Source organism: Chrysochloris asiatica, unplaced genomic scaffold (genome assembly GCF_000296735.1).
Source record: "Chrysochloris asiatica unplaced genomic scaffold, ChrAsi1.0 scaffold00139, whole genome shotgun sequence".
Taxonomy (NCBI): Eukaryota; Metazoa; Chordata; class Mammalia; order Afrosoricida; family Chrysochloridae; genus Chrysochloris; species Chrysochloris asiatica.
The window spans coordinates 2,586,470-2,610,109 of record NW_006408657.1 but is presented as its reverse complement, the minus strand read 5'-3'; the positions used below and the strand labels follow the sequence as shown (position 1 = coordinate 2,610,109).

General features: G+C 34.9%; 1 protein-coding gene across 2 annotated transcripts in view; it reads left to right on the top strand.

The window, feature by feature from the left end:
- The window catches only part of LOC102838260 (dystrophin-like), a 3,237,302-nt gene that overhangs the window by 1,258,963 nt on the left and 1,954,699 nt on the right, over nt 1-23,640 (top strand). For both annotated transcript variants that reach the window (XM_006870143.1, XM_006870144.1), the window contains exons 19-20: nt 569-656; nt 19,401-19,642. In XM_006870143.1, coding sequence (XP_006870205.1) covers nt 569-656; nt 19,401-19,642 — 330 coding nt within the window. The remainder of the gene's footprint in view (nt 1-568; nt 657-19,400; nt 19,643-23,640) is intronic.

Genomic DNA, 23,640 nt, shown 5'->3' with positions numbered 1-23,640 from the left:
ACAGAATCTATTTTTCCTTGAATATACTAGTAATTTGACAATTTTAGTAAGAAAAATTAGCTTCCTGTCTTACATTTAGATATGGTTCCTTTTGCTAAATTGTGCATACTAGCGTACTTTTCCTCCCATTGCATATATTCAGTGGATTCTCAGTTTGATTTATAATGTTGAGTATACAGTTTTCAATATCAGGATTAATTTCAGTGGTATATATTTAAAAGATAACTTTCATTTTTGTTCTGACACTTTATCTTTTGTCAGGATTTGTCTTCCTGTTACTTGTTTTTCCAGTCTTAAATTCAAAGTAGCAAGAAAGTCCTATGTAAAAAAATTAAGATTTGAAATATTGTTATTAAAGATAGTAGCAATTCAGGATGAAAGTGGTGTGTTGCGTTCATTGCTATTTTGATGTTTCCGATGACAAGAAAGTTTAAAAAGTCTTTAGATTCCCCTGATGAAATGACAAAGTGAGATATCTTCTGGTCTGAAAGGGCAAGTAGAAGTTATAATGACTCTGTAGCTTCACATTCCTTGTGTTGAAATACTGACCTTTGCTATCATGCTGCAGGCCATAGAACGAGAGAAAGCTGAGAAGTTCAGAAAACTGCAAGATGCCAACAGATCAGCTGAGGCCCTGGTGGAACAGATGGTGAATGGTAATTACACGGAGTTGATTTAGTTAATCTTCTTAGGGATTTGATAAACACATAGGTTCATATTTATCAGCTGAATTATATCAGACAAGTACTTCCTGAATGCAAATTTAAATGAAAGAGAGTTGGTGAGCTTTTCATTATTGTTACTTAATGATAAGTGAATAATTAAAGGAAATTTTACTTTGAGACCAATGGGCAAAGATGGAATGTGGTTGAATATTTTATCCATCTGTATCAGAAAACTGCATTCCAATACTGCTGTACAATCCTGCAAGCAATTCTCAAATAATTTTTTTTTAAATGTTTGCAGAAACAATTGAAAATATAAACAGCAGTATATGTAAATCTAATTATGATTTGGTTTCAAATGTTTGTGATACATTCTACTGAAAACATTCAAAATCTATGGAAGAACTTGTCAGCCTATCTGTTTCCTAGTTGTATATTTCACATTTTCTGTATTGCTTTTCTTCTTTTCGCTCATTTAATAAAACTTTTCATCATACAGATGCTACAGTATTTAAGTTTAGTGGTGGAGGCCTTGAAAAATATATCTCACATTAGGGAGACTTAAAAGTAATCCTTGCTAAGATTAGTGTACCAAAGCTTCGTGGATTGAACATGTTATTGATATCAAACATGAGCAAACTTCAATCAAATTGTGATTATTATACTTTTACAAAAATTTTCCTATTATGAGTAATTTTGTCAAAATCTGGAATGATTCTCTTTTGAGTCCATTATTTGTTTAAATTTTGCACAAGAAACATTGAGAAGAGTATCAAATAAATGCAGCAGAACTTTTGTTGTGTATGTCGGCTTCTCCTAGAATCTACCTGTGTTCTGGAATATAAAGTACGTGTATGAGTTATGTTTGGTCCTAGTTGCCATGTTGGTATTAGAAAGTTCAATGATCTTCCTAGGAAATCAATTCATTTCCTTCTTCTAATGAGTCCCATGACTACACTTGGTTTAAAAAAAATAAAAAAAAAAACAAGTAAAGATGTCATCTGATAATTGAGTAAACAAGTTAATGGATTATATAGACAATGCAACTTATTACTAGGTTGTTTTCTGGATGCTTGTTGCATAGTGGATTTAATTGACAAGTTTAATAGCAGCATATTCATGTTAAATATAATTATATGACCTTAAAAGTATTCTTAGACTTGTTATAAATTGTTGTTGTTAAGTGCCTTGAAATCAGTTCCAACCCATAGCGACCCTATATAGGGTTTCCTAGGAGCCACTGGTCAGCTTGAATGGCTGATCTTGCAGTTCACATGGCTTTTCCGTTTGGTACATTAACCCAGAGCACCACACTAGGACTCCTGATTTCATTGACTAGTTTAATAGCAGCATATTCATGTTAAATAAAATTATATGATCTTAAAAGTATTCTTGGAGCTGTTATATAGTTCTCCCTTAAGAATCACATGCATCATGCTTTCATTTAAATAAAGCAATGTAAAATCAATATTTTAAAATGGACTCATTTTATAATTAAACATCAATGATACTTTACCTCATATTATCTGATAGACATTCACAAAATTATTTTAAAAGCATTTGAACATTTACAAATGAAATCAATGTTTTTATTGCAAATGAAACTGCATACAAGATTAAAATTTTTATCTATCAATAGTGATACTATTCTTTTTTTTTTAGATTATTACCCTTATATCTGAAATATTTTGAGAAGTGTTTGGAGAAAATTCAAGTTGTTAATATCTATTTGTTATTGTTGTTGTTAAGTGCTGTTATGTCAGTTCCTAGTAGTTGACTAAAATTTCTTTAGAAATGCAAAATTCTGGCAAATATTGACAGATGACAATGATAATTCTTGTCAGAAAATAGTAAAACTTGAAAGAACAAAAGAAAATAGTAAAACATCAGAAGGAAAATGCTAATTTGAATACAAAGCACAGAGCAGTAAAATGTAGTAATCTTATATAAGAATTTCTTGTGTGGTTGACGTATAGACTCAAGTTCAGGCTATAACAAGCTCTGCTTGTTTATCAAATCAAACAATTTGCATAAATACAGAAATAGATTTAAGTCTTTGGAATTCCCTTCTTATAAATCATTTTGGCATTCACTGAACAAATCACACGATATTTCCTTTAGTGTGATTATTTCTGCAAATTTTTAGTTAAGTCAGACTGATTATAAGTGACTGAAGTACTTCTCCAGGTATCTTTTAGAAGAACTCGTACCCCATATAGGCAATAACTCTCTAGCATAAAACCAAGAATTAGAATTTTCTGGTGACATTTGTGAAACTAAATAAATGAAAAATTAAAGATTCTCTAGGTCAGGATTCCTAAAAGCTATCTCAGCAAAGTTCTAAAATTTTTAAGCCCAGGACCTCCTTTCTTATATGTGGTTACAATAAAAATAACAATCATATGTCTTTCTTGTTAAGTGTCATGGAGTTGGTTATGACTCATAGCAACCCTGTATAGGATTTCCTAGGATTGGTGGGTTGGTTTGAACTGTGAACCTTGTGGGAAGCAGTCGAAGGGTTATTCTACAGCTTCACATCAGGACTCACATAAAACTTATAAATTCCTGCCCTTATATATATAGAAAGGACAATAAGAGCTGAATGAGTTTATGTTATTTAGGACCTCACTGAAAGGAAGGAGAATCTATGTAAATGGATGTCCCTTTTTACTACTTGCCTTTTTCCCTCACTAGTTAGGATAAAACCAAAACACTTTTGTCAGGATATTGTATCATATCGTCACTATGTAAGTAATACTTCATCATTACCTTTAACATATAAATTATAAATATATTCATGATAGCTTAAGTATAGCACTTACAGCTTATGAAAAACATAAACTGTGTTTTATATAGATACATAGGAATGCAATGGCTCTGTAGATTAAATGCTGCACTGTTAACCAAAGTCGGCGGTTTGGGCCTAGCAGCCTCTCTGTAGGGTAAAGATGAGGGTTTCTGCTACCATAAACATTTTCAGCTTCAGAAACTCTAAACATGGTCACTATCAGTCATCACCAACTCCATGGCACTTAGCAACAACAAAAAAATGGATATATATGTTGTTGTTGTTAAGTGCTGATGAGACATCTCTGCCTCATAGTGACTCTGTATAGTTTCCAATGAGCAGCTGGTAGGTTTGGACAGCCAATATTGTAGTTAGTAGTCAAGGGCTTATCCTACAGTGCCACACCAGGAGTCCATGGGTATAGTAACCTGAATGTTTTAGTAAGAATAATTAACCATAAGATGATATTACTTTTTATTATTATTGCATGGCTTGATTTCAGCAATGTTCTTTAAAATGTGACTTTAGAGAAAAATTGATAGATGTGCCAAAATAAAAATAAAAATTACTCATCATTTATACTTCATAGCAATTTTGACCCTAAATGGTGTCCTTCAAAATTATTATTTTCGGACTCATCAGAAATATTTTTTGTATCACACATGTAGTCATTTCGAGATTTCAGCTTAAAGAAATGGGTGTTTTAGAATGACTTAAATGAAACGACAAAATTTCTTAATGCAGATGGCAATTTCTCGTAGAGATTTTAGAAAGGTCCTGAAAAATAGATGTTGTTGTTGTTGTTAAGTGCCATCAAGTCGGGTCCGACCCATAGCGACCCTGTACAGGGTTTCCGAGGGTGTAAATCTTTACGGGAGTAGAAAGCCTCATCTTTCTCTCGTGGAGCGGCTGGTAGTTTCCAACCGCTGACCTTAAGGTTCGCAGCCCGATTCGTAACCACTACGCTACCAGAGCTCCTTTGAAAAATAGATGGATGGTGCCAATTTAACACTCGTTTAATGATACATCGTTTTTTGTTTGTTTGCTTGTTTTTGTCATCACTTGTAAGTTCCCCAAACACTATGTTAGTAGTATTTGTTCAGATTTTAGCAAGGTCATGTAAAAGTTTTGATAAATTTGAAGGCTCACTTTAATTTGCTAACTCTGTTTTCCAGATACAAAAAATTACACATACAGTGTGAAAAATGTAGGTCATAATAACCATATTGTGAGTTTTGAAATAATGAATGGTATTTAAAGAATACGCAGTGAATATGAGATACGTACAAATGTATTTGTAACCATCTCTTTTAAATTTTTACTCTGAAAAGAAAAGGAAGTTGAATTATGCATGTTGTTTAGTGCCAACAAGTCAGTTCTATTTCATAGTGGCCCTGTTCAGTGTTTCCAAGGAGTGGCAGGGGGGGTTGAACCTCGGCCTCTGGGTTCCAAGTCAAGTGCTGATCGTATAGTACCAAACCAGATTATACATGAGCATTTTTCTTATGGATGATCCTGATCTTTTTGCCCTAATGTAGGTGAATTTCATGATCATTGTTGTTGTTCCTGTGTTGTTAGGTGCCATAGAGCCGGTCCCCACTCATAATAACCCTATGCACAACAGAACGAAACATTGTCCGATCCTGGGCCAACCTCACAATTATAGCCACACCTGAGCCCATTGATGCGGCCACTTTACCAATCCATCTGGTGGGGGTCTTCTTATTTTACTCTGACCCTCCTCCACCTTACCAAACATGATATCCTTCTCCAGCGACTGGTCTCTCTTTACAATATGTCCAAAGAATGAGAGACGAAGTTTGGCTGTCCTTGCCTCTAAGGAGCACTCTGTCTGCACTTCTTCCAGCACAGATCTGTTGGTTCTTTTGGCAGCCCATATCACTTTCAATATTCTCCTCCAACATCATAATCAAAAGCATCAATTATTCCATGGTCTTCCTTATTCACTTTCCAGCTTTCGCATGCATATGAGGTTATTGAAAATGCCATGGCTCGGGTTAGGTGCACCTTAGTCCTCAAGCTGACATCTTTGTTCTTCAACACTTTGAAAAAGGTCTTGTGCAGCAGATTTGCCTGATGCAATAAGTCATTTGATTTCTTGACTGCTGCTTCTATGAGTGTTCATAGTTGATCCAAGAAGAATGAAGTCCTTGACAACTTCAATTTTTTCTCCTTTGATATGAATGTTGTTTATTGGTTCAGTACTGAGGATTTTTGTTTTCTTTACATTGAGATGCAACCCAAGGCTGTGATCTTTGATCTCCATCAGTAAATGTAAATGTAAATATAAATATAAATTGACTAGAACAGAAATCTATAGTTCTACTAAAAATGGTTTTTCTTTAAAAAGCAAAAAGTTTCTCAGATTTAAAAAAAAAACTTTTCATTTGTTTTTGAGGTGTCATTGCTTTTCTACCTATATATTTTTGTTTTTTAGTGCAAACATTAAAATTATTTTCTGTTCTTATGTCCCTATTCCACAACTCCTCTGTCAGTTTGCCATACTGTGGTGGTTTGTGTGTTGCTTTGATGATGGAAGTTATTTTAAATATCAGCAATGCCACCTATGATGGAAACAGATTTAAGTAGAATTTCAGACTATGACAGACTAGATAGAAGGACCTGGTGGTATACTCTTGAAAAAAAATGATCAGTGAAAATCTTATGACTAGTAGTTGAACATTGTGTAATATATTGCCAGAAGGTGAGGGCACTTTAAAAGCTGCTTCCTTAAAGTAGAGTCAGCTTTAATGACGTGGTTGGAGGAAAGTTTTCAGGACCTTCATTTTCTGATGTTAACAAGTTCGTGAATGCTTTAGACACAGAACTAAAAAGAACATCCTTCAATATTTAGAACATGAAATGTATGAAGATATGGATCAAGGAAAATTGGTAGTTGGCAAACATGAAATGGAAGAATCATATCCTAGGCACTAGTGAGACAAAAGGGATTGATATTGGTTGTTTCGAGTCATGCAAACATATACAATCTACTATGCCATGAATGAAAAAGTTAAGAGGAATGGCACTGACGTCATACATCATTAATATGACACGCAAGTTGCCTGGTTAACTAACTGGAAGACCCACATATTTGTGACCATTCCAAAGAAGGAATATCAAATGGAATGCAAAAACTATCAAACAATACCATTCATGTTATATGCAAGCAAAATTACACTGAAGAAAATTCAAAAATGGTTCCAGCAGTATCTTTGCTAATATCAGATTAATCCTTGCACCTTCAAAAAGACCATTTCATGTTATATCCTGAAATACAATGCTGTCAGTACAAGCATATCCATATGCCTACAATGAAGACCTATAATAAGAATATTTGTTTCAAATTTATGAAGCTATAACTCATGCTAAATATGAAAAAATGAAGATTTTTAGAACCTTTTACAATCTGAAATTGACCAAACATGCAGTCAAGATGTATTAATATTTACTGGTGATTAGAATGTATAAGTTGGAAATGAAGAAGAATCCACCATTGGATAATCAGACCATGGTGATAGAAATGAAACTGAATGGAGATTGAATGATAAATTTTGCAAGACCAAAAACTTCTTCATTTAAGTACCATTTTTCAGGTACATGAATGGTGATTATACTTGTGTAGCTTTCCTGATACACAGGAATCAAATCAACTAAATCTGTGTAAAGAGGTGAGGGACAGGCCCAATATCACTGGTCAGAACAAGACCAAACACCGACTTGACACCAGACTAATTGCTCGTATGCAAGTTCAAGATTAAGCTGATGAAAATGAAAACAAGTCCATGAGAGCCAAAGTATACACCACCTGAAACTAGAGGCTTCTCAGGAATATGTTTGATACATTGAACACTAATGAACTAAGATGAGAGGAAGTGTAGGATGATGTTATTAAGTCATTAACATACATGATTAAAGACCAACGTCATTAAAAAGATAAGGAAGAAGAAAACAGAAAACCAAAATGAATGTCAGAAAACACTCTAAAACTTGCTCTTAATGTATAGTAGCTAAAGGAAAAATACGAAATGATGACGTAAAAGAGATGAACAGAAAATTTCAAGGTGGTTCAAGAAGAGTAAAATATTCTGAAATGTTAAATACCAGGAAATATGAAACTAAAAGGGATGAAGATGATCAGCATTTCTCAAGCAGAAAGAACTGGTGGAGGGGAGGGGGGAAGGAGGGGGGAAGGAGGGGGGAATCAAGTCCTGAGTTGTAGTTTTGAATGATTTTATAGACAAAAATGTTTAAGCCATACAAAGTGTCAAAAGAAGATGGAAGGAACAGACAGAATCAATCACTTTATTAAAAAGAATTGGTTGACTTACAAACACTTGAGGTAGTATATAATCTAGAACTGATAGTGCCAAAGGATGAAATCCAAGCTGCATTGAAGGCATTGTCAAAAAGTTTTGACTGTAGGAATTGATGGCATGCCAATTAAGATTTTTAAAGAAATATATGCCCTAAAGTAAGCACTCAGTAGTATAGACCAAGAAATTTGGAAAATTGCTATCTGGTCAACCAACTGGAAGACCTCGATATCTGTGACCATTACAAAGGGAGATGGTCAAACAGAAAGTAAAAATTATCAAATAATATCATTAATGTGCATCTGCAAGCAAAATTATGCTGATGATTATTTAAAAATGGTTGCATCAATACATGAACAGAAATTTTCAACTTTCTGCAGTGGGGCAAATGGTAGTTAGCAGTGCAATGCTTTGTCTACAGGGCCAATGTGCTCCCAGAAAGATATTTACCTGTGTGTTTAAGTGAATGTACAAAGGCATTCAATGTTGTGGATCATAATAAATTATGGATGCTATTGGGAGCTCTGGTAGCATAGTGGTTACGAATCGGGCTGCGAGCGGCAAGGTCAGCATTTCGAAACTACCAGCAGTTCCACGGAAGAAAGATGAGGCGGTCTGCTCCTGTAAAGATTTACAGCCTCTGAAACCCTGTCTATGGTCGCTATGAGTCGGAACAGACTCCACGGCACATAACAACAACATTGGGATCAATGAAATTTTCATTATATAGACCAAGAGATAGTCATTTTTAAAGAGTATGGGGATACTGTATTGCCTAAAATCAGGAAAGGTGTGTTTCAGAGTTGTAGCTTTACACTATAATTGAATCTGTCTGCTGAGCTAATAAGCCAGAAACTGTATTATATGCAGAACAAGGCATCAAAATAAGAAGAAGACTCATGAAAAAAACCTGTGATATACAAGTGATGCAGCCTGCCTTTCAGAAATCAATTACTGATGACTTGAAGCACTTACTGATGAAAATCAAATACTACCACTAACATTATGGAATGCATCTCAACATGAAATAAATATATATCATCACAACTCTGGTAGCGTAGTAGTTACGAATTGGGCTGCTAACCTCAGGGTCAGCAGTTCGAAACTACCAGCTGTTCCGCGGGAGAAAGAGGAGGCTTTCTGCTCCCGTAAAGATTTACAGCCTCAGAAACCCTGTACAGGGTCGCTCTAAGTCGGAACCGACTCCACAGCACATAACAACAACAACAACAACAACTGTAACAATTAGCAACACTATGATAAACAGAAGATTGAAGTTGTGCAGAATTTCGTTGTACTTGGAACCACAAACAAGCCAAGGAATCAAGCTGCGTGATCACGAGTCCAGGTGCGGTGTTGTGGGATAAAGCACTGGACCACAAGTTCAGTTCGACCTCACCAGCCACTCCTTGAAAACCCTACACAGGGTCGCTGTCAGTCAGAACTGACTTGATGTCACTTAACAACAACAAAAACATATGTATGTGAAAGTTGGACAATGAATATTGAAGACCAAAGAAGTATCGATGTCTTTGAATTCTAGTATTGTTGAAGAATATTGAATATATCCTTGAAAGTCTGAAGAATGAACATGTCTGTCTTGGAAGAAGTACAGCACAAATGCTCCTGAGAATCGAGAACGATAAAGCATTATTTTATGTACTTTGGACATGTTATCAGGCACAACCCGTCCCTGAAATAGAACAAGATACTTGGTTAACTAGAGGATCAGCGAAAAAGAGGGACACCTTCAGCCAGTCAGATGGATTGACACAGTGGCTGCAGTTATGGCCTCCAACATAGCAATGATTGTGGGGAAGGTGCAGGACTAGGCCAAGTCCCAATCTGTTGTATTTAGGGTCACTGTGAGTTTGAACTGATTGGATTGCCCAACAGCAACGGTGTCCAAATGACTGGTTGGAAAACTATCACGAGTAGTTTGAACATTTGGGTAATGAAGAGAAGCTCTTGTTGTTGTAGTTTGTTTTCAGAAATATAATCTTTTGAAATTAACTATCAACATGTACGATTACGATCACAACTTTAATCTCAAAAAATTGTTGACCCCCTTACATGTTAACGTTGGTAAGTGTGGAAGTAACAAATGTGCCTAGTTATCTGAGTATTTTTTTGGTAGCTGCAGTCTACTGAAAAGTGAGTTTCTAAAAAAATTTTCCTCTTTGAAAAAATGAAGTCTGTAATATAACGTTCTTACAAATTGATTTATATGGCAAGTACAAAAATGAGAGACTCATATAAAGTTTCAAAATGCTAGCAACTACATAAATTCTTGCAAATACTTCAATATTTGTAATTTTTTAATGTGTGAATCCAGTTTTCTGATTATTTTCTTGTGACCTGTTTATTTTTTATCATTTTAACTGATGCCCTCAGACTTCAAGGCAAAAGCCATTCAGTGTATGAGACAGATTTATGGAATTTCAAGACAATCTAGAATGAAATCCCATGTACATTTTTTATAACTAAACACAATCCTCCATTTGTCTTTATTTCTTTATAATCAAATTTCATTTTTAATATTTATGTGAAGCAGGGTTTTATAACATGATATACAATCTCCTTATCAACCATCTCTAAAAATTACTATAAGAAGCCTACATCAGTTAAATCCATTCCCCTTAATAATATTAAAATTAACAACTCAATTACATCAAAACATTCTTTTAAAATCATATATACATATCTCAGTCTCTTTGTTTAGCTTTCTAAAGATTCCACCAGTATTTCCAGCGAGGAGATGCTGTTGTATATTTATCTAACAGAGTTGGTGATGTCTTCTATATTAAATCAGGCTTCACTTTTAATTTCTAACTGTGGATTTCTGCCTGTTAATTAGGAGCCTAAAGACACTCACATTAAGGGAATGTTTTAAACAAAAGCAATAATTATCAGTATATGAGACAAAAATATCATCTCCAAACCATCATCCCCTGAGCGCTAGATTATAGGGTTTAAGGTGACACCTAATAGTAAATCTGCTAAGAATTATAATTAAGAAGAGATCCTCTTCTTTACACTGTTTACTTACTTACTGTATACTTAATTTATTTTGGTTTATCGTTCATTAAGTGTTCACATGCAAGATATCATTGGTCCTTGACAATATATTTTGTCAGTTTGGCTCACCTCAAAAACAAACTTCTCATGATCTTCTCTTCACAACCCTGCGAAGGATTTTTCCATGGCAATAAGTGCTCAAATCATTTAACAAGAAGAGATTTTGTCTACTTTTTCAATGGTGGATCAGTGAGAAAATAGTACATTAGCAGTGGTCCAGTCAGTCACTCCATTGTGAATGAGTAGCCTTCCCCAGAGGCACCGGATCATGTTCTCTTATTCGTTTCTCAGTTCCCAGCCATTTGATTTATGCTTCCTGTTTCTTCCCATGGCACTTGGAATAATGACCTGCACAAAGTTCACACTCAATAAATGTTGTTAATTGACAGGCACATTTTTCTTGGTTAAACTCTAATCTCCAAAAGGAAGAGCTTCTGTCCCTATGTACCTGTTTGTATTTGTATTTAAGAGTGTGTGTTTGTGTGTGTGTGTGTAAGGATGAGATCATAATAGTCCCTGCCATTGAGGGACATTAGTAGGAAACATAATTGTGTATAAGAATCTGGCTTTTATCTTATAACATTCTGTGATGTTTTGAAATTGAAAAAAATAGAAAAGGGATATATAAGAAAATGTAAGTTCTGTTTTCTCTGTTGTTGTTAAATGCCGTCAGTTTACTTCTGACTCATAGTGATCCTGTGTGGGGTTTCCAAGCCTACAAATCTTTGTGGGATCAGGTAGCCTCAGTTTTTTTCCACAGAGTGCCTGGTGGGTTTGACACTCAAACTTTGTAGTTAGCAGTCCAGTGCTTTTTATTCAGAAGAACCGTGTTCCTCTTTGAATTCACTAGGAGTATGAATTTCATATAAGCTATTAATTTTTAAAAAGTTACTGTCTCTCTTTTTTTTTTTTTTAAGCATGACATAGTAGTCATCTAAAAGATAGGGTGGTCCCAGAAGCCACTAGGAATGTAGTCTAGGATGTTCACTCCTTATCCACATTAATTCTGAAGAAAATCGGATTAACTTTATATTAGGTGCCAAATGGGTTTGTAATGACCCTCACTTGAATAAAACAAAAGTATGGAGACTCTTTATTAACAACTTTATTCTAAGTTTCCTTTCAAAATATTCTGCTAATTGAGGAGCTCTGCAAACACAGATTTGGCATTGTTATGCTCTGGCTTCATGGTTAATGATGAATATTCTTGATGAGGAATACTTCACTTTAAGTGGCAGTTCTGAAGTACTTTCATGGAAGGTGGTGCACAATTGAAATTATTCTAACACTCTATTATGCACTGTACACAAGTAATAAAATTAATGGATGCACTTCAAGTAATGACCCATTTCCTCTGGGTGCAATATATTTATTCATAGACTATTTCAGGGGTTGTTTAGAATATGAGATGTGAATACATTATGATGCATTATCACAGAGATTCTAATGTAGTACTACAAAATATTTTCCAGAAGTGTTGTTCATCATGTCTAGTAAGTTCATGTTTATATCCTTAAATAAACAAAAACAACAAAAAGAAACTTTTAGCAACAAACTCACACATGATTGATTTTATTGTTTTGTAGTTGGGTTACTTCAGAAGTTTATTGTTTTGTAGTTGGGTTACTTCAGAAGTTTTAGTCAGCTTCTACTCTAAGCTTAAGGAGCTCTGGTAGCGTAGTGGTTACAAATTGGGCTGCAAGGTCAGCAGTTTGAAACTACCAGCTGTTCCACGGGAGAAAAATGAGGCTTTCTGCTCCCATAAAGATTTACAGCCTCAGAAAACCTATGCAGGGTCGCTGAGTCGATACTGACTCCACAGCACATACTAACAACAACAACTCTAAGCTTAATACTCTGTAAGATACAATTGGTGGATACATTTTTCTTGGAGGGGCTTGCATTTTAAGATAGTTTGTATAGTCTAGTCTAACAGGAAGATTCCCAACGAGATGGATAGACATAGTGGCAGCGACAATGGACTCAGATGTAGTAACAGTTGGGAGGGTGGTGCAAGATTGGGTAGTATTTTGCTCTGTTGTATATGGGGCCACTGTGAGATGGAACCAACTCGATGGCACCTAACGAGCAAAAACAAGAATCATATTTATTTATGAATTCATCTAATAATTACAAAGAAATACTTCTTAACTATCTTCTCATGTTCTCTGGTCAGTATCCTAACTTTGTCAGTGAATTCCATAAAGTATTGTTTTTAATTTTTGCCATGGTTGTCATATTCAACTTCAATTTCAAATGATTATAAATGTGTTACCAAATACTCCAAGATTCCCTTATAATATCTTATGAAATCACCATGGTTATTGATATGGTGGTAGTGGTGTTGGTTATGTGCCATGGAGTCTGTTCTGGCTCATAGTGATCTTGTAGAGGGTTTCCAAGACTGTAAATATTTAGGGAGCAGAAATCTTCTTCTTTGTTCTATTAAATATCTTATAGATCTGAACTGCTGGCTTTGCAGTTAACATCCCAACTCATTTTAATTTTGTAATTTTCTATTTTTTAACAGATTTATTAAAATGTAACTCACATACTGTATATTCCATCCGTGAAAAAAAGTGTGCAATTCAATGACTTTTAATATATTCGCAGAGCTGCTCATCCATCACCACAATCAATCTTAGAATATTTTCACTATTCAAAAAGAATCCCTTAGCCATCACTCCCAGTCTCTATAGATGCCGTGGGATAATGTACTGGACCACAGGGTCAGTTTGAGCTGCAATGTTGGGAAGTCAAACCCTCCAGCTGCTCCGGGGAAACCCATTACAGAGTCGCTATGAGTCGGAACTGACTCAACAGCACTTAACAACAACAATAACAACAACTTGTCTGGACATTTCTAATAAATGGAATTATATAATATTTGGTCCTTTCTGACTGGAACTGCCCAAATCTTAACCTACTACACTATTAGAGCTCCTTGGTTATTGATGTAACCTCTTAAAAAATGAATACATATTCTTTCTATATTCAACATTATTTTAATATTTATATTAAATGTGTTGTTGTTAGGTGTCATCAAGTCAGCTCTGACTTCTAGCGACCCTGTCCACAACAGAACGATGCACTGCCCAGTATTGCACCATCCTCACAATTGTTAGAGTATTCATTTAATACTACTAAAAAAAATACTAATGTTTGTGGGTTGTTTTTTGGTAAATTACTTCCTCAATCGTTAATACATCTCCTTTCCTTATAAAACTGCGACATTTGAAAAATCAGTTCTCTTTTCTTGTTTCTTACATAATATTTTTTTTTTTTTCAATTTCCTTTATCTTACAATAGTCCCCAGCTGAACAATTAGGTAAGGGACTTAGTTGCTAGCTGAAAGATTGATAGTTCATGTTTCCTCAAAGATACTTTGGAAGAAACGTCTGGTAATCTATTTCCAAAACCTGAGGCATCCTGGCTTCCAAGGAGCACTCTGGCTATATTTCTTCCAACACAGATTTGTTTGTTCTTCTGCAACACCATAACTCAAATGTATCAATTATTCTAAGGTCTTCTTTGTTCATTGTCCAACTCTCTCTTGAATATAAAGTTATTGAAAATACCATGGTTTGGGTCAGGCACACCTTAGTTCTCAAATCTTTGCTCTGAAACACTTTAAACAGTTTTTTGTGAAGCACATTTGCATAATGCAATACATCCTTTGATTTCTTGACTGCCGTTTCCATGAGTGTTGATGGTCGATAACAAGCAAATTAAATCTTTCACTATTGCAATCTTTTAACCATTTACATGGATGTAATTTTTGGTGCAGTGGTGATGGTTTTTGTTTTCTTTTTGTTAATGGCAACTAGCAACTGTTAATATTTGTAGGTTACCTGTTATGTTTCAGACTTTGTGTAAGTACTTTATATACATAAATTCTTAGAACATTCATAATATCCCCACGATACTGATTCTGGTTTAATTCTCATTTCATGAATGAGGAAAGTGAGATCCAATCACATTAAACAGCTGACACCACTTTAGCCCTCTAGTAATAGGTAGACATCTACTTTGAATTCAGATGTGTTTAATATTACCAGAGTTCATACTGTTGACTTCTATATTCTCCTTTCTTATTCCCTTAATCATCCTAATACTGAAGTCCTCTGTATTTTATCATTGCATTTAATTGGACCTTATTAGATTATAAATATTAATATTCCAACATTTCAATGTTTTTATTTGTGCCAAGTTGACTTTTCCTTTTAAATTCAATTATCTTTACTGTGATACTTACTATCTTGACATTTTTTTGAACAACACATTGAGATAATTTTTTCCAAATCATCAGCAATGACTCATTAAAAACAATCCTTAAACTTTAATAAATACCTCAGAACCTATTGGTACTTCATTATAATGTGATTTGTCTTCTGACTGGTTAAGTAATTACATATTATTGATATTGAGATTTACCTTATGGCTTCATTTTTTTCAATTACTCAATCTCTTATTACAGTTGACCTTTTTTTAGTATCAGAGAGAGATTCCTCTCTCTGTTCCCTTATCATCAGATACATGATAAATATCTTAGCATTTCTTATTTGCCTACCTAATGCCTGGTCTATATTGACTGGTCACATATCATGGTTTTATTTTAAGAGCTTATAAATTCAAGTTATTCTATAAAATATTTCCCCTGAACATTCTCCCATTTAGACCCACTACACATTACTCAAGGAGCTCTGGTAGCGTAGTGGTTACGAATCGGGCTGCAAACCGCAAGGTCAGCAGTTCGAAACTACCAGCTGCTCTGCGGAAGAAAGAGGAGGCGTTCTGCTCCCGTAAAGATTAGCAGCCTCGGAAACCCTGTGGAGGGTCGCTATGAGTCGGAACCGACTCCACGGCACACAACAACAACAACAACACACATTACTCAGCATCACCAAGCATAGGTCAACATTTTGCCTTGTGAATTTTGAAATTATGCCATGTTCCAAAAATGATGTTGTTGTTGTTGCTAAGTTCCATTAACTTAATTCCTAGTTATAGCCACCCTGTATAGGGTTTCTGTGGAGCAGCTGGTGAGTTTGAACTGCCAAACTTGAGGTTAGCCATCCAGTGCTTATCCTTCTGATACCAACCTTGTGGTTCAAACTGACCTTACATTAGAGTGCTTATCCTATAGTACCACACCAGGATTTCACCAACAATGATATTAAGTACTTTTTCTCAAATTAAGTACCCATGTTACTTATTTTATGGGTTTTTATATTATACTTTGTAGCCAACTTCATAATTGTATAAGTATAGTTACTTAATGGCATCTCTAAAAACATAGTTTGGAATAAATATTGAAAATTTCTTTAAACCAATTTATCATAAGCAGTTTATCACTCTATGCAGTTAGATGTTTCAATAATAACAATTGTTGATTAAATATTAGGCAGGTATATTTATATTTTCTCTAAATACCAGCCACAGAAGAAAAACAATTATTGATAATAATAACTCAAAAAAATGTTTTCTCCAGTGTCATCTGTAGAGCATCATATTTTCTAATTAGTAAAGTTCCAGTTGTAGTTTGAATGAATTGAATAATGTGGTTTGGCAGCATAAGATAGTCACAGCAATGTGTAAAATGTTTTAATTTGATCATATGAATGTACAATAGGATAAAATAATATTGTTAATGAACTGCAATTGATGATTTAGTATTTACAAAAGATAAACATGAGAGGCATGCACTTGTTAGGAAAAAATTCCAGGCCTACTAATTGCATCATGGCAGTCCTGGTGTGTTGCTGCTGTATAATGCACTGGATCATAAGGACAGTTTGAACTGCAAGGTGGGTGGTTCAAACCCACAACCAACTCCTCAGAAACCATGCATGGGATCACTATTAGTCCAGACTAACGCTGTGTCTCTTAACATCAAAAAATGGTATCACGTTATCTGTAAGTTGAATACAATGAGCATACAGAAAAGCAGGCTCTCATAGACACATTACTAAATCATCTCACTCAGATATATTACTTGAGCAAATGAACCTTTAAAGATAAGCTCTTTAAAAATTTATGATGAGATATTTAGGAAAAGGATACATTCTAATATTCAATATTTTTCAAATACTAATAAGTTATCAGTGTGAGTGTAAATTGCATTTCTAAATACATAACAACACATGTAACTTCTTTTGTCTTCTTTCTAAAAAAGTCTAACTATAGAATATTTGAATATTTTAACTCATAGCATTGGACACTGTTGCTATAATTTTATATTATTGACTTATTTTTTATTGTTATGTGCCATGGAGTCAGTTGTATATTACAATATGACACAATTTATATATAAAAAAATCCATGAAAAAGTCTATTTCCTGGCATACAGTAGGTACTCCAGAAAGCTATAGCTAATAATGATAAGCACTGGACCACAAGGTCACTTTGAACTGCTAGGTTAGTGGTTCAAACTCACTGCTTATGTTTGGAGCCACACCAGGACTATATCTCTATCTATCTATCTATCTATCTATCTATCTATCTATCTATCTATCTATCTATCTATCTATCTATTCATCCATCCATCCATCCATCCATCCATCCATCCATCCATCCATTTTATGAGTGATGCGCTTAAGAATGACACGTATAAAACTAGACATACATTCATACTTGGATATAGAATTATGCAAGCAAGAAAAACTAGATCATGTGTTAAAATGTTAGTGTAGCAGTTTGTACTAAATATAAACATTTAATCTAGACAATGCAGAAATGTCTGGTATTCTCAGCTTTTAGCCAAGATCCATTAGACATCAGCAATGATATCCCTCATTCCACATCTTCTGAATCCAGCTTGAACCTCTGGAAGTTCTCTGTCAATGTTTACTTGCAACATTTCTGTATTACCTTTAGTAAAACTTTACTTGCATGTGATATCAAATATACTGTCCAATGATTTCTGCATTCCATTGGGTCACGTCTCTTTGGAATGGACACAAATACACATCTTTTCCAATCAGTCAGCCATTATACATATAAGTATATATATGAATACCATTATACATATAAGTATATATATGTATACCATTATACATATTAATATATATATATATATATATACCTCCATATATACTTATTCAGAGAGAGAGAGGAGAGAGTCCTGGTGTGGTGCTGTAGGATAAACATTGAACCGCAAGGTCAGTTTGAACCATATGTTGGCGGTTCATAATCACTAGCCGCTCCTCATAAACCCATGCAGAGTGGCTTTGAGTACATCTACAAGTTGATTTTATATATTTATATATATATAACGTCCTGATGTGGCACTGTGGAATAAAGCCATGAACTGCAAGATCACTATATATATATATATACATGTTTTATTGTGAATTATGTGATAGTTTACATGGGAGAACATTAGTTTTACATTCATTCTATCGTATATCATCTCATTGCCATGGTTACAATCCCCTCCATGCATCATCAATCAACCAAAGGGTATACCCTACAAGCCTGCCCCCCCTACACCCCTACCCCTAGTCATCAGCATACAGCCCCTCTCTGGATCTCAAGTCCCCAGCTGCTCCATTTCTCCACGTCATCGTCTCTGCCTCCATCTCAGGTATCACTGCTTCTTGCAAGATCACTTTTAATCACAAGGTCAGCAGTTCAAACTCACAGTTGCTATTGAAAAGCCTATGCAGGCTCACTATGTGTCAAAACTGACTTTCAGGTACTTACCAAGTGATGTCGAGTTGATTCCAACCCATAGTGGACCTGTATAGGGTTTAAGAAGGAGCAAATTGTGGTTCACAGTCCAATGCTGTTCCTACAGTGCCACACCAGGTGTCCAGTGTAGTGGTTGATAGTTGGTTATGTGCCGTGAAGTTGGTTCCGACTCATAGCGACCCTGTACAGGGTTTCCAAGGCTGTAAATCTTTATGGGAGCAGAAAGCCTCATCTTTCTCATGTGGAACAGCTAGTAATTTCTAACTGATGAGCTTGCTGTACACATCCCAATTCATAACCAGAATATTAATAATAAAAAATTTAGTACTATTTCAAATTTATTTAAAGGTATCCAAAATGTTTTCACAGTCAACCTGTCCATCAAAGATTAATTCACTTTTGTATTTTTTAATTTAAATACCTTCAACTGTTATATAAATGTTGGTGATAGTACTGTGCTGTGGAGTTGGTTCTGACTCAAGCCAACTCTGCATAGAGTTTTTGAGGCTGTAAATCTTTAATGGAGCTGAAAGCCTCATCTTCCTCCCACAGAATGTTTGGGAATTTCGAACTGTTGACTTTGAGGTTAGCAGCCCGATTCGTAACCAGTATGGTACCAGATCTCCTTCTTCTATAACTGGGCCATATTATTTATTTATTCATTATTATTATTTCATCCCTACACTTGGATACAACAGATTTCATTATTGGAAGATAAAAGTGATTGGTTTGAAATCATTCATGTAATGCAGACTTTTAGAATTGAGCTGTTTTTGTTTTCTGATAATATCTTTCAGTCTTTGTCTTCAGTGGATGTATTTTAAACATCTTTCTTTTTAGAGGGTGTTAATGCCGATAGCATCAAACAAGCTTCAGAACAACTGAACAGCCGGTGGGTTGAGTTCTGCCAGTTGCTAAGTGAGAGACTTAACTGGCTGGAGTATCAGAACAGTATCATCGCTTTCTATAATCAGCTACAACAATTGGAACAGATGACAACTACTGCTGAAAACTGGTTGAAAACACAACTCACCACCACATCAGATCCAACAGCGATTAAAAGTCAGTTAAAAATCTGTAAGGTAAGACTGTGTTTTCCTTCCATTTGGAGCATGAACTGCCGGGAAATTTACAAAAGGAAAATTACAAAATGTGCTCTATGAAATTTTCACCTTCTAAGAAACACAGAAATCATCCAGATATAAGCAACAAAGATCCATTTAAATATATAATGTATGAATGTGAAAGACCTCTCCCATGAAAACAGGTATTTACAATAGTTACACATGATTAATAGATGTATCCCAATTCCATAAATCTGAAGCAGTCTACAAAGTGTGGAAATTGCATATATTCTAAGAAAATGGTCTAGAATTTATAGCTTATTCACATGGCTTCTCATCTGCTGAGAGACAAACCCAGGCATATTTTGAAAAATTCAAAACCACACAAATCTCCATAAAGAAATAAAGAGACACATATGGGAAGCTCTTCAAACTCATGACACTTCTAATTGGTATAATTTGAGAAAACTGTATTCATTAAGAGATATTTTATCTAGTAGTGATTGAGGTTTGGAGGAATCACAAAGTACAATGTAGAAACTCAGAGTTAGTACCAGCAGAGTTATTATCACACTTAGGTTGATGTTTGTTGTTAAATGTCATCAAGTCGGTTCCAAGTCATAGCGACTCTGTATAGGGTTTCCAAGGAGCATCTAGTTGGTTTGAACCATTGACCTTGTGGTTACAAGTCCAGTGCTTATCCTACAGTTCCGCACCAGAACTTCTGTATATAACATTACTGTAAGTTGGGACACTTACGCCACGTGAAAATATCTATTTCCGCACATCCAAATATAATATTAAGGAACTCTGGTAGCATAATGATTACAAATCGGGCTGCTAATGTCAAGGTTTGCAGTTCAAAACTACCATTCGTTCCGCAGGAGGAAGATGAGGATTTCTGCTGCTGTAAAAGATTTACAGCCTCGGTAACTGTGCAGTAACAGTTAGTATGAGTCTGAACCAACTGCACTGTACTTAACAACATCAACAACAATCATAATATTGAAGTCCTGGTGTGGCGCTGTGGCTTAATTCGCTGTACTGCAAGGTTGGTTTGAAGGGCAGTGTCAGCAGTTTAAGTTCACCAGCCGCTTCTTGGAAACCCTATACAGGGTCACTATGTGTCTGAACCGACTCAACTCCACTTAATAACAACAACCATAATGTTATAAATTCTAATCAACCCAATCCTATGTCTTTTTTTCACTTTATCTGCCCACCTGGAACACACCTTGAGTTCTGTTAATATAACAAAACACCTCAGGCAAGATATTTGGAAGAATAATTTTAATATTATTTACACAAGATGTAAAATTATAGTGTTATGCTACAAGTTTTGTTGTTAAATGCCATCGAGTCAGTTCCAACACATATTAACCCTTCATAGGGTTTCTTGGAGCAACTGGTGTGTTTCAACCGCCACCTTGTGATCCAGTGATTATTCTACAGTGCCACAAGTTAGTGAAAGATAAATAATATACTGTGGCACCATAAACTAAGCACTGGACTTCTATTCACAAAATCAGCTGTTCAAACCCACACACTGCTCCTTGAAAATTTATTATTTTTGGATATGTTTTATTACATGAATGTGCAGACTTAGTTGAAAATCTAAAGTTAATTAGATCTGGTTCTTAATATACTGAGGGCTCGAGAGTCATTAGCAAACTTAAAGAGATCCATGGAAATTTTCCTGAGAAAAAAGACAAAACCTTTTATCACATGAGCACATAATTTCAAAGGATAAACAGATCCAAATAAGATCTTACTCTGGAGGGTCCTACTGAGGCCTTTTTCTGAAACTAATGGCTAATTGCTAACATCTTTTAAATGTTAAATATTTCAAATCTAAATGATCTTTCCTATGATTTATTCCCCGAACTTTAACATCTAACTGAACATTGCCCAAATGCTCTATTACTTTGTAATTCCCTTTTGTTTTGTGGAACAAACTTGGCTCCACTCTAGGCTCCATCTACAACACCCTGAATGTCCTCCATCTGGCCAAATGTGAATCAGGGTTTTCCATGCTCTCAGCAGATATCAATGTTGCTATTTGCAAGTCAAGTATACAAAGCAGACTGGTGGATTCCTATAATCAAAATCACAAAGATTACCCTGGACTTTTGGTGTTAGTTAGCAACCATGGATATGCACCAACCTTCTAATACTTGACTGAGGCAACTGAGACTTTAATGAGGGATGTGTATCACTTTTTTATATTGATAATTTTCTTTAATCATCATTCTCCTAAAGAATTTGACCATCATAGATTTAATTACCAGAGTCAATTTTTATCATTACAACCACACAAACACACTCCTCTGAAATTTATCTTTAGATCTTCCAAAACTGAAAACAGGTGATTCTACCCTTGAGGAAGTCTTGTCACTATGAAAGATTCTTTGTGAAAAATGTATCTCAGCAAATCCATGTGATAAATTATTCTCAACAAAAGAGCATTCTTGCATACAAAAACAACATTTGTTACCCAGGTTCACTTAGAGTTTCAGGAAGCTCAAGTTTAAATTTAGGATATAATTGCTGTAATTCTTTTAATTTCCACCTTCTTCTAATTACCTTAGGATCTCATTAAAATTTTTAAATTACCTTGTTTGTTTGTTTTTTAAATTATATCATAAACAATCCTCAAGTAGGTTTTTCTGAAGGTAGCATAGATATAAGTGATAAATTAACAACCATGATAATAATACCTAAAAAAAAATCATCTCAAAATAGAGTTCAAATTATATATGTATCAACTACATACTAGTTGACACTCTTCACTGGGGAAAAACCATTAGATCATTATTATGCAGATGATGGCACTGTGCAAAGAAACATAATTTAAGTCACAGCAAGAGCCACTTTATTGTGTTATTGATAAGTGTCTTCCAGTCTGTTCTGACTCATATCGACCATGTATAGGGTTTTGCAGGAGCAGAAAACTTCATATTTCTCCTTAGGCGTGCCTGGTGTGCTGGAGTCACAGACTTTGTGGTTCCCAGGCTAGTGCTTGTCATATGGAGCCACCGCACTCACAGAAGTCACATAGGTACTTTAAAAGGTCCTGAAAATGACACTTTTACAAGGCCAAGTCAAAGAGAAATGATTTTTTTAAAACCTACTGTAAACTGATGTATCAAAAGTATTATTTAAAATCAATAGAAAGCAACTATTCATGAAATTATTTATAGTCTTATTTTTTTCTTATTACATCTTCATAATTCTGTGCATATTTTACAACTGTAGCACACTTCAATTTTGACTACCCATATTGTTGGTTCTCATTAGCGATATATGGTTACTGTATAAGATTTTGGACAACACAGTAGATTGCCTATATGATTTGATCATATAATCCAGGTTATTTTTGACAGTGAAATGGCACTGTGCGATAAAACACTGGACTGCAAGGTCAGTTTGAATCGCAAAGTCAGTGGTTCAAACTCACCAGCTGGTCCTTGGAAACTTTATACAGGGTCTGTGTGAGTCAGAACCGACTTAACAACAACTACATTCATAATCAGTCCCAAAAAACAAGAGCAAACTGAGATATACACAGAGACTTCAAACATCTTATGGAAAAATGGATTTTGAAGATAATGACATTTTCCCCCGAACTTTTTAAATCTCCCTTGTGCTTCAAAACATTCGTAAGTGCCTTTTCAAGCAGAAGTAAGGACATCATAAAAAAGTAGAGGATTGTTGTACACACACACACAAGTGTAAGTAAAAAAAAAATTACTACAAAATCACATAAGCTTTATTTAACTGAAAAATATCTAACTGTGAAGGTATTATTTCTTGACATATCCTCCATCTAGGTCTATACACTTTTGATGGTGATATTTCCATCTCTCTATCCCTTCTCCGAAGAATTCTGCACAATTTCATTTATACTACATCAAAATGGCAGTTTTGCATTCCCGAGGAACTCAGATCATTGGAAATTTAAATGTTTTTTTTTAGGTTGGGGGAACGATATGGACATTTAAATGTTTTTTTTTTTT